Here is a 15,949-nt window from a genome sequence, read left to right as displayed (position 1 = left end):
CCTTAGCAAGGTGCAAATAATTATAATAAACAACCATATGGTAAGACAGTAGTAAAAAAAAAAAAAAAAAAAGGCACAATCAGCCATGTTTTCGGAATCCACTAACAGGTCAGGTAAGAACGGGCCATGGATTGGCAAATATGGAAGTTAAAATAAATCTAGAAACAGATCTTATACCTTCACAAAAATTAATATGAATCACAGACCTAAATGTAAAACTATAAAACCCCTAGAAGACAACACAGGAGAATCTAGCTAGATGACCTTGGTTTGACAATGACTTCTGGAAACAACACCAAAAGACATGAACCAAGAAAGAAACTGATAAGCTGGACTTGATTAAAACTGAAATTTTCTGCTCTGCAAAAGACCCTGTCCAGAGGGTGAGAAGACGAATCACAGGCTGGAGAAGATATCTGCCAAAGAGATAAGTACACAAAATATATACAGAACTCCTCAGCTAAAGCTTTTCCTCTGTTCTGTAAAGTTCTGTACACAGTTCTTAAGTTTGTGCAGGGGGTTATCTTTGCTCTTGACTTTAACAACATTTGAAATAAAGACCAAAAAAAACACACATTTCAACAATAAAACAACCTGATTAAAAAATGGGCCAAAGACCTTAACAGACACCTTACCAAAGATAAAAGGATGGTAAACAAGCACATGAAAACACGTTCCACATCAGCTGCCATCAGGGAAATGCGAATTAAAGCAACAGGATACCACTGCACCCCTACCAGAAGGGCCAAGTCCAGCGCTGACACCACCAGATGCTGGTGAGGATGTGGAGCACTGCTGGTGGGAATGCAAAGTGACAACACTCAAGATGTTACTAACAACAAACTTACTTAGTGATGTTCACAGAGCCATACTGGGAACCCTGGAGTGAACTGCTAAATAAAAAGACCCAGATTATTCAGAACTTTACTGAAAACTGTTGTTTCAACCTGTGTTATTTCAATAACCTCAGTTGGGACTGTGTCTGAAATCTGATACAGATCACAGAGTATGCTGTGAAGGAAGCTAACCTGGGCACCTACACCTGTAAGGCACGGTGTTAGCAGCTTCATACACGCTCAAGCCTCATCAAGCAGGTTGTATCGCCACTCTGCAGGTGAGGAAATTAAAGGTCGGAAAACTGAAGAAGTCATAAGAACAGAGCCAGACTGTCTGCTTTATTCCTAAATCTCATTTTCTTTCAAATAACCCATTAAAAAGTATAATCTGCTCCTCAGTCTGGTACAGAATATTTAACTTCACATCTAACACTTCTTTCGTGTTAATAAAAGTTGACCAAAATAATTAAAATTTCCCTAAATTCTTTACATTAAATCTCTAGCCCTAGTAAGGAGTTGCTTGTTGAAATTTTCTCTATCAACTGGTAGAATCTGACAGTCTGAGTTTGTCATTAAATCATTAGCAAAGTATCAAGAAAAAAGGTAAGAGCCAAGAAGAAAGAGTGACAGAGGAAGAGGGTGGCACAGGCTCTGCCACCGTCCGCCCCGCAGCGCACACTGCTAGCTAGAATTCTGGTAACAGTCGCTGCTGCAGCACACACAGCTCTCCCAGCGCCTAGACAAAAGCGTCCAATACTAGTCACGCAGCTCTTTGTGTCCACGTGTGAATACAACTTTTTACTGCCTTGATTATGATTTATAGTCTCTCAGGATGCAAAATTACCCCTCATTCCAGTAAATGTTAGCTCTTTTGCTCCATCTTGGCATTAAGCTGTGCTTCCTAAGCCTTACTTATAGAATATGTCGTGCCCATTCCACACTGTAATATAACCCATTCAACTCCACATTCCACCTGACCAAGATGGGAGGCGGGCACGCACACGTGCACACACACACACCCCCAGAACAAATTTTAAAGCAGATCAAACTCAGGAGTAACCTATGAAGAGTTGATGCTACACTAACCAGAAATACTCTCAACTGATGGCTTCACACATACTCCCTTAGAATGGAACAAGCGGCCTGCTCTTGGCACCCTGGGGCACCGTCCTCTCACCTTCTCAGGACTTTACGTCCCTCCTCTCTGGCACTCATCTCTCCCTTTTCACTGGTGTGTTCTCTCTGACATCCAGACATGCTTTTTCATCTCCCATCTGGCTTCTGTGACCCACACCCCCTACTGCCCACCCTTCTACCTCACTGGTCATTCTAGATGTCCCTTAGATGCTTCAAGTCTAGCACACCAGAACTTTAGTTTGTTCCCATCCCTGCCCCATCCCCCTGAGTCATGGGAACCACCACCATGATCCACACAGTTGCTCAAGCCAGAAACCACTTAATTCCATCCTTCCCTCACCTCGCATATCTAATCCATCAGCAAGTCCTCTGAATTCTGCCTCCAAAATTTCTCTCAAATCCATCCACTTCTCCTCATTCCACTGCCACCACCTTAATCCAGGTCATAATCAACGACTGCCTGACCAGAGAAACGCCCTTCTGGCCAATCAATTCTCCAAACAGCAGCGACAGCAAGCTCAAAAGTTAAAAGAGGATTACGTTACTCCTTCCATTAAAACCTTCTGATGGCTTCTCAGTACCCTTAAAATAAAACTCACATTCCCTACCTGACCTGGCCTGTCTCTTCCCCATCCATCTGCTCCAACACTCCTCTGAGCTGGGATCAGTCCAGCTCATTCCTGCCTCAGGGCCTGTACCTATCCTTCAGCCCAAGGTGCTCACTCTCCCTCAAAGCGCAGCTAGCTCCTTACCCTTACACCATAGCTTCTAGTCACTTCTGACAGCAGGTCTCCTCCTGCCCCATCAGTCTTTACTTCAGCACCTGAGTCCTTTACAGTACATATCACAATTTGTAATTCTGTTTATTTCCCTCACTAGAATATATGTGGTAATACTTAGAGAAATTAACTTATTCAACTAATTTTTTAGAATTATTTAAGCGCTTTCTTTGCATTAGGCAATGTGCTTTTAGATGCAAGAGCAGGCAGTGTCCTTGCTCTCAAGGGGCTTAAAGTCACAAACACCATATGTGACAGAGCCAAGAGACCCCTCCAGGTCTAATAGGTCTAATCCCCCAAAGCCTGTCCTCTGAACCACCTGTGGCAGACTTGATAACGGTTCCCTGCTAATGGAAAGAAATTAAGGCATGGAGAGAGGTTAAGGCATCTGCCCAAAGTGGCACAGACAGACATTTAGAGATTAAGAACAACTGTGTGTGAAGGCACAGAAACATTAGAGTACAGATAGAGTTCAAGGAATAAAAAGAATCCAGTTTGACTAGGCAGGGCAAAGAGAAACTGCAGGAGGATAAGGCTGGAAAAGCATACGAAAGGTCGTGTGAGGGTATCAGTCAGTCATTTGATAAATATATACCGAGCACCAACTGCATTCCAGAACAATGCTAAACTCCAAACAAGGGTGATCAAAACCTTTCTCTCTTTGGGGACATATAGAGAATGATGTCTACAGAAAAACTACAGTCCAGGAGGATACACGTTACAGTGGGACCAAGCAGAATGTGCTATGGAAACAGAAGAGATGGCACCCAATCAAGGCAAGAGTCCAGAAAGAACATCTCGGCTAAGTGAGGTCTACCTGAGATTACAGAGCTTAACAGGAAGAGAGAAAATACAGTACAGAGAGGCACCTGCAAGCACACAGCTGAAAATGGTGGGAAAGTGAGAGCGCCAGCTCAGGAGGGACTGTGTACGTCTGTCTACCCATATGAAAGGAACTTGAAACTTTGTACTCGTGGCCTTAAGGTCACTATATTAGAAAGCTCCTTATTTACACTGCAGGAGGAAGAACTGGAGGGAGGGCAGAGACCAGAAGCAGGCAGACCACTCAGAAGACAGAAGAGGACTGAAAGTGAATGTGAAAATGAGAGACAGAGAGAAAGCAGCAATGCCAGATTTGAGGTAACCAGGCAGTAGAAAAATCAGGGCTTGACCACTAACTGGATATGGAGGGTGAGAACCGTGGACAGTTAGAAACAATAAAGGTTTTCATTTTGGACATAATTTTGAAGTACCTTAATAACATAAATGTGGATACATATCACCTACATTTGTCAAATGCATACTATACAACATCAAGAGTGAACCAGAATGTAAAGCATGGACTTTTGGTGACAATGTGTGTCAATGCAGGTACATCAACTGTAGCAAATGTACCACTCTTGTGGAGGACACTGATAATAGGGAAGGCTATGTATGAGGGGTGACTTGGAGTATATGGGAAATCTCAGTACCTTCTTTTTTGCTGCGAATCTAAAACTGCTCTAAAAAGTAGTCATTTGAAAAATGACCTACAGGCAAGAGAATACATGAGTCTAGAGTTCAGCAAGCAGAGATGTGAGTGTCATCAGCATACAGATAGTATGTCAGGAAACAAGTATGTATTGCATGGTACGCACTGATGATACAGGAATAAAAACCACAATCCCTACTCTTCTGCAGCAGATGTGCTAGTAACTATAGCCACGAAAAACTAATTCAAAGTGCATTAGAAAAACCATTATTTAAGAGAAACCATTAAAGAAACACTATAAAGAGGAAAATTTTATCCCAGGGGTTTGTTTTTTTCGGGGGGGGGGGGCTTTGGGGGGAGGAAGTGGGAAGGAGTCTGAAGTTTTCATATATTATGTTTGTAGTGAGGTCTATACCAAAACATCCAGAATCTAAACATGTTGCCCGGCAGGTGTGGCTCAGTGGTTGAGCATTGACCTGTGGTCCAGATTGAGGTTCAAGGTTTGATTCCCACTCAGGGCAAATGCCCAGGTTTTGGGCTCGATCCCCGGCAGGGGGTATGCAGGAGGCAGCCGATCAATGACTCTCTCATCATTGATGTTTCTATCTCTCCCTCTCCCTCTCCTTTCCTCTCTCCGAAATCAATAAAGATAGATTAAAAAATAAATAAAATAAAAATAAACATTTTACAAGGGGCATTAACCAAAAGGCTATAACAGATCTCTTCAGAAACTGAGTAAATCAACTGCTTTAAAATATAAGTGGGCCCCAGCAGGTTTTGCTCAGTGGTTAGAGCATCAGCCCACAGACTGAAGGGTCTTGGGTTCGATTCCTGGTCAAGGGCACGTACCTTGATCCCCAGCGCTGGCCCTGGTTGGGGCACATGTAGGAGGCAACCAGTTGATGTGTCTCTCTCACATAGATGTTTCTCTCTTCCTCTCTCTCCTTTCCACTCTCTCTGAAAAGCAATGGAAAAAATATCCTCCAGTGAGGATTAAAAAAAAAAAAATTAAAATATAAGTGGTCACTGCAAAGTTACTAAACTTACTGCTTTATCCTCATTATGTAAGACCTGTTTTCAAAACACTGAAAATAAAGACCTAGTCTTCAAATTATGTCAGTTGCCATAGCTAGATATTTCCTTTGTAACTCCAATTAATTTTAGCCTGATTATCAGATATTAAAGAATACTGCTCTACAGCAATTTTATAAAAATTTCCCAAAGCTTAGAGGCAACTGATATTAAGCTAAATTGAAATAAATCTCTTTCTGAATTAGTAGTCTGTGGAATCGTACCCTGAAAAGTTCCATCTCTATTAATTTACTGTACTTCAGTTTAAAATATTATTAAATGTTGCTAAAACATGCTAGAAGGGTGCCAAGAGGGGTCATTTAGACCAACTCTATACTGTATCTAAAGAAAATATGTGGCAGCCTGGGGGGAGGGGAGCAGGGTGGCGGGGCATCAATGGGGGGAAAGACGGGACATCCAGTAATACTTTCAACAATAAAGATAAAAAAATAAAAATAAAAAGTAGGATATGCTTCCCATTGAAAAGAAAATATGTGGCAAAGCAAACTTTAGGGTTGCAACTAACCATTCCCGGTCATAAAAGTCTGTCTTTAATTTCCAGAACAAAAACTCACACCATTTGTAGAGCCCACTCTGCCTCAAAGCCTGTGCGAGGTGCCCCGGCAGCGGGCCCACCCCGCGCTGCCCCCTGCTCCCCGCAGCGCCTGAGGACCGGTGCCCCGCGCGGCTCCAGGTCCCCACGTCGGTACCTCGGTCCTAGGACGCGCGCTGACCGCCGGCGCCGAGGTGCTCAAAGGGCACCTCCTCCTAAGCAGCCTGCTCCTCTGAATTCCAGCCCCCAGGAGACCTCTCCAAGCCCTGCCCAGAGAAACTTCCACACGCCGCCATCTCACACCTGTCAGTGTTCTCCCCCAGACCTCTTGTTTTCAATGTTAACAACAAAATGCACTGAGAGAAAAACCAGGAGCCAACCACCTATGACGTGATCTCTCAAATTCCGGCCGAGGCACTTCCAAGGGGCCCGCCGTGCCGAGGGAACCCCCAAAGTCGAGTCGCCCAGCAGCCCGGCGGACGCGCCCCCGGGGCGGCCCCGGCTCCAAGCCCCTCCCCAGCACCCCCAGGAGGAGGTGCGCCGCCGGCCCACTTCGCAGGTAGGGAACATGAAGGCGAGGGAGGCGCGGTGGCTCGCCCAAGGTCACGAACCGGGGGGGCCGGACTGAAGCCGAAGCCGGCGGCCTGACGCCCGAGTCGCTCCCAACACTCGACCGCCCAGGGTTGTTAACGATGGACCCCTGGCGGGCGCCTGCCGGGGGCGGCACAGGGGCCGCTGCCAGGAGCGGGGCTGCGGGCTCTGGGCAGCCGGCTGCAGGTCGCCTTTTCCCCACACACGCTGGACGCGAGAGCCAACAAAGTCTGCACCTTTCCAGGAACGGGGAGCGAGAAACTCACGCAGCACCGTGGCCCAGGTATTCCACATCCCCAACTTGCAAACCTGGGAGAGTCGGGAAAGGACCCCAAAGTACCCGAGAAACGGCGCCCGGGGAAACCGAGGCTGACAAGCAGAAGCCGGAGCCTCCCGGGCAGCCGCGGGCGCGACCTCCTCCCGACGACACAAACAAGGGAGGCGGCCGCATTCTTCCCAGCGCACAAAGCACCCGGCCGGCGGCGGGCGGGAGCCGCGGCGCCACCGGCCGGCGGGGCGGGGACGGGCGGGCGGGGACGGGCGGGGGCCCGCGGCGCGGCCGCGCTCAGCTGACCTCCGCCATGTTGGCCGCGCACCCCGGACCCTTCCCAACAAAGGCCGGGGCGCCGCGAGCGCGGGGCGCCTCCCCCGCCCGGCCCGCCTCCCGGGCGCGCGGCGCCCACCGGCGGCCAGCGGGCCCCTCCCCGCCCCCGCCCGGCCGCGCCGGGCCCACCCCACGCGGGCTGCGGGCCCCGGGCGCGGGGGGCGGGGGCGGCGGCGGGAGGGGAGGGGCGGGGGGCGGCGCTCGCGGCCGGTCGGGCCCAGACAAAGGCGCCGGGCCGGGGGCCGCCGCGCCCCGCGCCCCGGCCGCCGCCCTCCCGCCGCCGCCGCGGCCGGGCCTCCGGGCCGCCTCCCGAGCGCCGCGCGCGGGCCCTCCCTCCAGGCCGAGCCGCACTCACCTGCGGGCGGAGAGCGCGCCTCGGACCCCGGCCCCGGCTCACACGCGCTCCGTCGCCGCCGCCGACCCCGCCGCCGCGGGCAGCGCCACCGCCTCTGCCCCGCGCCGACACCGACCGGACGCCCCGGGCCGCCGCCGCCGCCGCTCGAGAGCGCGCCCCGCAACGGCCGCCCCGGCTCCCCCCTGGCCGCCGCCGCCGCCGCCGTTCGCGCGTCCTCGAGCCCGCCGCGCGCTCCCGCTAAATACCACACACTGCGGCGGCCGCCATGAGGAGGCGCGGCCCCGCGCCGGCCGCCGGGGGCGGGGCTTCCTCGCGCAGGCGCACGGGCGCGCAGGCGCGGCGCGGCGCGGGCTTCGCGGGCGGCCCCGGAGGGCGCGGCGGGCGCCCCGGCTCCTCGGCGGCGCGGCGGCTCCGCGCCCGCGTCCCCGCGCCCGCCCGCGCCGAGCCCCCCGCGGGAACGCCGCCCGCGGGGCTTGGTCCCGGGCCCGAGGGGTCGCTGGGCCGGGAAGGCGACCCGGGCCCCCGCGCGCCCCGGTCGCTCGCCTGGCTCAGCGCCTCCGCGGGGCCTTCCCGCCGCCGACCGGGGACCCCACCCTGGGGACACGAGGTCCAGGCCCCTCCCGTAGGTTGGAGCTGCCCTTTCCCCGCAGCCGGACGACTCTCAGAGGTTGGCTCCAGCTGGAGAGCGAGTCCCTCGCCGCTCTCTGCCCGGGGCCCGAGTGGACCCGCCCCCCGTTCCGCGACGGTGAGAGGGGACCGGCCACGGCCCTGAGACGCGGGCCCCGCTCGGGGCTCCGTGCAGGACCCTCTGTAGAAACAGTGTGCTCCGCGGAGGCAAAAAAGTTACTTTTTACATGTTAGAAGCCGCCCGGGGAGCTGTCGCCCCGCCACCAGGAAGCCCGCGCGCCCCCCGCGAGCCGCCCCTGCGCCCGGGCTCCCCGCGCCCGCGCGGCCACTTCCCCCTGGCGCTCTGCTCACGGTGCCTGCTGACTTCCTCTGGGACCCTTACCAAAGCCAAACACTGTTTTTGAGGTCTGGAAAGTAAAAAAACAAAACAAAAAAACCGTGTTTTAGCCACAGGCTCTACTGCCAAGATGCTGATCCCCAAAGCCCAAAAGTCACTGGGAGAATTGGGTGAGTTATTGGGAGCACGCAGTAGTGGATGGTGGTGTGCGCTTCTCCGGCGATGCTGAGGGATTCCAAGGTGCTCTGTCATGCAGCTGACCCAGGAGGAAGACCCTTCGTTCCTTCCTTCCTTCCTTCCACATGCCAGGCACCCTGCTAGGCTCTGGGAACAGGCACTAGCCCTGCACGCAGTGAGTATATACAGTCTAGTGGGGGACGCAAACATTAACCAATCTCACAAATAAATGCATCACTACAACTGTAAAAAATGTTCCAGAGGAAATAAGCAAAGGTGCCTGATGCTAAGGTACTATTAACAGGCCAGGTATATAACAGGACAGGTGGCTGAGTAAAGAACGGGAGGAATTAACCAAGGTGGAGAGTGCAGGACTTGGGTAAGGGGGAAAGCGTTTCAGAGGACAGCCTTGCATGGCCAGAAGACTGCCCAATTCCGTTGACTAAAGAAAATCTCCACTGTGGGTTTTGACCCCTAGAGGGAGGAGCCAGAAATGGAAGGAGAGGATGCTGATGCTGATGAAATCAATGGGGCCCTGGCTTTGTGGCCAAGGTCGCCAAATTATGCAATTGACCATACTTCTGAGGCTGGTAAGGCCAAGAAAGGATACACTGAGGAAGAAAGTTGGAACTGGGCATTGGTAAAGGGGGAGGAGTTTTCCAGAGGGAAATGGAAAGGTTTTCCAAATCCATGTAACTTATGTGAAGGGACAATCACAAAAGAGAAGACTTGCCTGCACCCAAACTGAATGGGGTGATGGGAGGTAGGGCTTCACTGAGCAGACTGGCCACAGTGAGCAAAGACTGACCAGGGACAACACTTCTGTCCCAGCAAAAAATGAAGCTGTGAACCAAAGAAGTGGCTACAGACTTGGAGAGGAGGGTCTTGGAGACACCAGGAGCAACTGCTGCATCTGGAGGGAAATCAGTGGGATTAGGGAGGGTGGGATGTGAAGGAGGGTGAAGAGCCAAGGCTGAGGCTGACAAAGGAAACAGCATTAGCTAGCGTTTTTAAGCGCCTGCTCTGAACCCGCCGTGCACGTTACTTCACCAGTCCTTGCAGAAACTCTGTGAAGTGATACAATTATTATCCCCATTTCATATATGTGGCAACTGAGGCACAACGAGGTCAAATAGCTTGCCCAGCTGCAAAGTGGCAGAGCCAGGATCCAAGCCCAAGCCCAGCGCCATTGCTGTGCTCTAAGGCCTATCCTGAGATTTCCAGCTTGGCGAATGGTGATGGCTAGGGAGCCCCTGAGAAGGAAAGGGAAATCCCAGTTTTGGAGGCATTTTCTGTGAAGCGCCTGGGGCCAGGCAGAAAACAGCTGGAAATGGGGAGGCTGCAGATCGTGCCCCAGGGGTGGGGCTCTTCCGGTCAGGGTAGGGCTGGGCCGTGCTTTTGGAGCAGATTCCCTGGAGTCACAGGATAGGGGCCTAGGAGGTGAATTAATAAGGAACAGCAAAAAGGAGGGTTCTTTTTAGAGCCGCCATTTTGAGATTTGTCTATTTCAATTAAGGCAAAACTCAACTTTACAAGGTAAAATATAGAACATACTTTAAAGACCTAAGATTTCAACCAACTAAATGGAAAGGGTATACATGAAGCAAACTCATGGTACATACAAAAGTGTAGGCATATAGTGACATCTGATCTTACCAGGGGTAGGTTCTAAACTTTGCCCTTAAAGAAAAAATGTGTAACTACTAAAAATTATTGTTTCAAGATTACCCTTGAAAATCCTTTGAATTCAAATTCTTTGAATTGTATCCACTGTTTTGTTCATACAATCCTGTACCTGATATATATGTGTAAATTTTCAGCACATGATTCAGTTTACTTACACAAAATACAGTATTTCATTGTTCCTAATCACATTATTTGAACTGCAGTTTTTCACATTTTTTTTGAGGAGGGGAAGGTCAAGAGAGTTCAGTTTCGCTCCAATTTGGAGCTAAATTTTCATTTTCACAAGCAATGCATTGGGCCTAGCCTCTGGCCTTGTACTGGGTTATAAAAGATACCAGAGTCACTTTTTGGCCCCAAGCAGCAGCATGGGGGCGAGATGTCAATGTTCCTGCTCCCCAGAACCTCTCGGCCTCGCGGAGAACTTGCCAATGTGGACGTGAAAGTTCCAAACACCCTACTTTGCAGAAACCAAATGTTGGCTCCCTGATATCCCCAGTCCTCCTCCTGCCCGACAGCATTTTGTCGTCTGAAAATGACAGACATTTGGCCCAGTGCTGACAGGGAGTTACCTTATATACCAGCGGGTGCCCAGGACAGAGTGTCCCCTGAAGACACCACACACCTGTAGGGTGTCGAAGTGTTGGGGCCCTCAAGCTCGTCCGTTAGAAGCAACTTCTGCCTCTGGAGTTCTCTCACGTGCGCCTCTTGGCTGGACTCTCCTGGGCTATTCTCTAGCGTAGTCCAAATCACTTCTTCCTCCCCCCACTTCATTTTATGCAACACTCATCTCATTAATCTATCTCTGCTGCTGTTGACTAGATCTAGGAGGGGTTCAACCTGATTAATTCCTACTGGATGGATGGGTGGGTGGGTGGATGGATGGATGGATGGATGGATGGCGGAGAGGTACGATGGGACACGAGCATCACTGCTATAAATTGTAAACACTTGAAGGAAAACAGCCCCCCTGTGGAGTAACCAGACACCCTTCTCTGACTGGCAGGCGGATCTGCTTCCAGACCCTGGCTCTATAGAAAAGCACTTTGTAAACTGTAAGGTCAGCCCAGACAGTGGTCTGCTCGGTGGGGTTTCAGGATGAGTGCCAAATATTTTCAGGCCACGTGGGGAAAATATTTCAGGGTAGGGAGCCCGGTCCCCTCAAATCACATCAAATGGCAATTCCATCTACTCTGAAGGAACAGAACGTGCTGGGCCCCTAGCTGGCCCTAGGAGACATTCCAGAGATAGCAAGCAGCTTTATTTTCCTCTTTCCCTGTGAATAAAGCAGGCCCCGGTGATAGTGTCTGTGTTTTGGGCTCCTATAAGAATTCACACTCAACACAGGTCAAAGGTCAATACCCCCTCACTGGCATCTTCTCAAAAACAGCTCTTCTTTCCACAATGCCTGGTGAGACTTCACCAAGAGATGAAATGGGAACACATGAACCAAGAGGAAAGTGTTTCGACTCAACTGTGTTAGTCCATGATTTTTGTAAAAATTATTTTATTTTATGTTTCCATCACCATTTATCCCCTCTATGCCCTCTTCTACCTCCACCCACCGCCCTCCCCACTGCCATCACCACATAACATTTTTTAAAAATCCTCACCCAAGGATATGTATGGTTTTTTATTGATTTTTCAATCGAGCGGGAAGGGAGAGAGAGAGAAGCATCAATATGAGAGAGAGACATGGATCAGTTGCTTCCCATATACGCCCCAACCGGGAATCGAACCCGCAACCGTTTGGTGTACAGGACAAGGCTCCAACCCAGTGAGCCACTCAGCCAGGGTTTGATCAGGTTTTTGACAACTGACCCACGTTGTCAAAATTAGATAGCACTATGTCTCTTCCATGTGACTTCCCTAACAAGATACACATACACACCCGCCGCCTCTCTCCCGCCTTTTCTTATGTGACTATTTTTGGACTGAGGCGCACTCAGACACACCTCTCAGCCAGATCTTCAGGCACATCAGGGTGCTTGACTGAAGAAACATGAATTCAAATTATACATATATACAAATGTGTACAAAGTATATATTTTTGTTTATTATATTTATAGTTTTATATGTATATATTTCAGATACACTGGAACCTCGGTTCTCAAACTCAGTTCATCACAGAAGCCTGTTTCAGAAGCAGTTTGTTCACAGATCGAATCATTTTTCTTCATTAGAAATCATGTTAAGACCCTGCCGGGCGTGGTTCAGCGGTTGAGTGTCGACCTAGGATCCAGGCAATTGGGGGTCAGGGCACATGCCCCGGTTGTGGGCTCGATCAATGACTCTCTCATCATTGATGTTTCTGTTTCTCTCTCTCTCTCTCTCCTTTCCTCTCTCTGAAATCAATAAAGATATATTTTAAAAAAAGAAAATAAGAAATCATGTTAAGGATTTAATCCCCCCACGATGTTCTCACAGCTTTCCTTTTCACTTTGCTAATCTCACTAACCTTCGTAGGACCCATGGTGGCTTCCTGTATGCATTTAATAATAATAAGCTGCAACAGACCTCAGTGCGGGGCCACCCCCCCACAGACGAATGCTGTCTGGCCTGTCTGGTTTCCACCCCTAACCTGCCCCATGGCCAGGGTGGGGGCAGCTGCTGGGAGTCCCATGGGGGGGGGGGGTGTAAGTGGAGTCATGGGGTGGGGTAAAATAAAAAATAAGCAGCAACAAAAGCAAAAAAAAACCAAAAATATTCACAGCACAATTTCCTGAGATGTTGATGACACGAGGTTTAGGGCTAAACTGACTCATACTCGGGCATTCTCTCCTTTGTCTGTCACCTGAGAGGCCTGTGACTGATCATGCAGCATGAAAGGATTGTCCAAGGTTGAAAACCAAAATTTTTTTCAACAACCAAGTCATTTCTTTTTTGGTGAATGACTTGGTCGAGAACCGAATTGTTCGAGGTGGGAGGCATTCGAGAACAGAGGTTCATATAAAACCCTAACCTCCATATCGTCCCCCCAATACAACAATACAATGCTAGAGTGATTTTCCAAATGCTCCCCAAAACAAAAAACCACCTTAGCCTGACTCTTCCTCCTCCCCGCCGCCAGTGCCCTTCTCCCGTAACACAAGCGCTGCCTTAAGTCTATCCTGCTGCTGCTGCAGCTGGTAGCTCACTGTATGGGTCTTTGCAACCCCTGAGTTTTTGGAAGGCCCGTTTCTCAAACCTCTGCTCCATGAAGCCTCTGTTAGTTCACTGACTTACTCGATGAACTTGTCATTGTCATTCAAGTCGCTCTAGCTGTCCTCTACTAGTCAAAGCAAGCTGGCCTTTGCATGGATCACACACAACCCCAGAGAATGCCTTCAAGGTCGGCAAAACCAGCGAAGGCAGCACAGATGATTTCCAAGTGTCTGATGTCAGTACAATTGCTTTACCACAGACCAGCTCACGAGATCAAACTCCTCACTCCTGGACCACGCGTGGCCGTTGGCTTCTAAGCAATCACAGAGATCTCTTGCCTAAGAAACTACTTCTGTCTTCTCTCATGTTAGACCATGAATCTCTATCTATCATGTAGCTTCGGAGCGAGCTTGGAAGACATTACCATTCCCTTCCAAGCTTAGCTCTGCTGTTAGCCAAACCCAGAGCCTTTCTTGGCTTGAAAGTGGGAGACACTCCTCCCTCTCAGAGATTCCTATCAGCCACGCAGAGGAGAGCAGGTCCCTAACATGTCAGACATGCTGAAGCAGAGCAGAAACAACATTTCTTTATCAGACACACCTGCTACCAGCCAGTCACTCTTTGGCTTGGCGAATGTACTAAACAGCATCCCAAACAAATTCTGCCAAACGTGGGGGAAAAGAAATTGGAGGCATAGCCTGAGCATCCCAAAATGAGGCTGGACCTAACTGCAGAAAGTTTCAGAAAGCCTGAATGATCAGGAAATGCATTAGCCCACAACAGGTTTTTTTCCTTGAATGTAATCTGTTTCTTCAGGAAAAAGGGTATATGCTAGGCACTAAGTTTTGCAGGAAGCTAGGAAATCATTTAGGTTTTTATGTACCTAGTGGTCTGTGGGGGGTAGGTGATATTAACAACATTTACTTTCCAAATGCCAGTCTAAGTCATCTGAAATGCAGTTTGTACAATCCTTGTTTCCCACTCTCCCCCCCCCCCCCAAATCACACACATACTCATTCCATGGGTCCATGTCTTTTTTATAGTCATTAGAATTTAGCCTTTAAAAAGTGTATGTGCCCGGCCGGTGTGGCTCAGTGGTTGAACAGCGCCCTATGAACCAGGAGGTCACGGTTCGATTCCTGGTCAGGGCACATGCCCAGGCTGTGGGCTCGATCCCCTAGACAGCCCTCACATTATAGTTGAGCAAATGGAGACATATTAGACAAGGACCGTGTCCTTAAAACCTCTGGCTTCAGTTTTCCTGTTTCCAGAATCTGTTCAGTTTTCCTTTTACATGTTTTCCGTGGATCATTGGCAGATATTTGCTCCTTTCTTGAAAGAACGAGTATTTATTGACCTCCTAATGTGTGCTTAAGCTATGGGTTGCTTAATGAAAACACTACAAAGGGAGCATTTTCCGGATGAGGAAACTCAGAGAAGACAACGACCTTTCCAAGGACGTGTGCTCATCACTGTGGGAGAAAGTGAGCGTCCAGTTCTGCCGCCTCCAGAGCCTCCTCTCTTTGCCTAAGCTGTCTTTCAACTAAAGTATATGGACCTCTAATGGTTTACACATAAATTCTTTTCTTTTTAATTTTGAGAGTGCGTTTATTAAACCTGGGAACAGTGAAACAAGAGCGGGCTTAGGACAGAAGACGACACAGGAGAGCCTGGGCGGGGCTGCTCTGACTCACTGGGAAGTCAGAGGAAAGGGGACCTTGGAGACAGGCTCAGGGGGTTAGCTTGGGATGAGCTGCTGCTGCCTGCCGCTCCCCTGGTTGCAAGTCTCTTGGGGTCCCTTAGAGTTTAGGAGACACACGCCTGTGGGGCAAGAAGAGTGGGGAGGAAACGGCATGGGCGTGCTGCTGGGAGGGAGACCATGGCAAATTGTTTCTCTGTTTTTTCCATTGCTTTTCAGAGAGAGTGGAAGGGTGAGAGAGATAGCAACGTCGATGTGAGAGACACACATCAATTGGTTGCCTCCCACATGCACTCCAACCAGGGCCGGGGATCAAGCCTGCAACAGACTTAAGTGCCCTTGGCCGGAATCGAATCTGGGACCCTTCAGTCCGCGGGCCAATGCTCTAAGCACTGAGCCAAACCGGCCAGGCTCTCTCCCTTTTTTTAAATACACTTTATTTTGAGGAATACAGTTTTTTACACACAAATTCTCTTCCAGAGCCCTCAAATCTTCTTCAAGAACTTTTAAATTCAGGGTTTTCACATTAATAATTCAGGAAGGATTCATAAAAGTGTATTTTGTGTTATCTGGAGAACTATCTAAGACTCTCTGTGAATTAAAAACAAAGAGGCGTGTGTATAGCACTTAGGGTAAAGTGGTGGCCACAGGAAGCACGCAGGCTGTGAGGGTCCCCTGCTTCCTCCCCTGGTTCCCAGGAGGGCCAGCCGCTGGAATGGGGTGGAGGAGAGGAGACTGGTTTTTCACTCGAAGTATTTTGAATTTTAATCACTTCATTTAAAAACAAAGACGTTAAAAAGTCCTCAAGGACAGAGATAAGGTCTGTGTGACCTTTGGGTCTGAGATGAGTGACCCCTGGAAAGCAACTGAACCCTTTGCCTTGGT

General features: G+C 49.8%; 1 protein-coding gene across 4 annotated transcripts in view; it reads right to left on the bottom strand.

The window, feature by feature from the left end:
• SIAH1 (siah E3 ubiquitin protein ligase 1) overlaps positions 1-15,949 on the bottom strand; it is an 81,957-nt gene that overhangs the window by 9,132 nt on the left and 56,876 nt on the right. Inside the window, exon 1 of one of the 4 annotated variants that reach the window (XM_081119735.1) lies at positions 7,398-7,594. The exons of 1 other annotated variant lie outside the window; for it this stretch is intronic. Coding sequence is in view for 1 of the 3 variants with exons in the window: in XM_081119736.1 (XP_080975862.1) it covers positions 6,705-6,732 (28 nt within the window). In the remaining 2 variants the exon portion in view is untranslated. Of the gene's footprint in view, positions 1-6,704; positions 6,904-7,397; positions 7,595-15,949 lie in introns of those variants that run through there. 2 more of the 4 variants (XM_081119736.1, XM_081119737.1) reach the window with 2 other exon arrangements.

Source organism: Miniopterus schreibersii (genome assembly GCF_964146895.1).
Source record: "Miniopterus schreibersii genome assembly, chromosome: 18".
Taxonomy (NCBI): Eukaryota; Metazoa; Chordata; class Mammalia; order Chiroptera; family Miniopteridae; genus Miniopterus; species Miniopterus schreibersii.
This window is presented reverse-complemented; position numbering and strand designations above follow the sequence as displayed.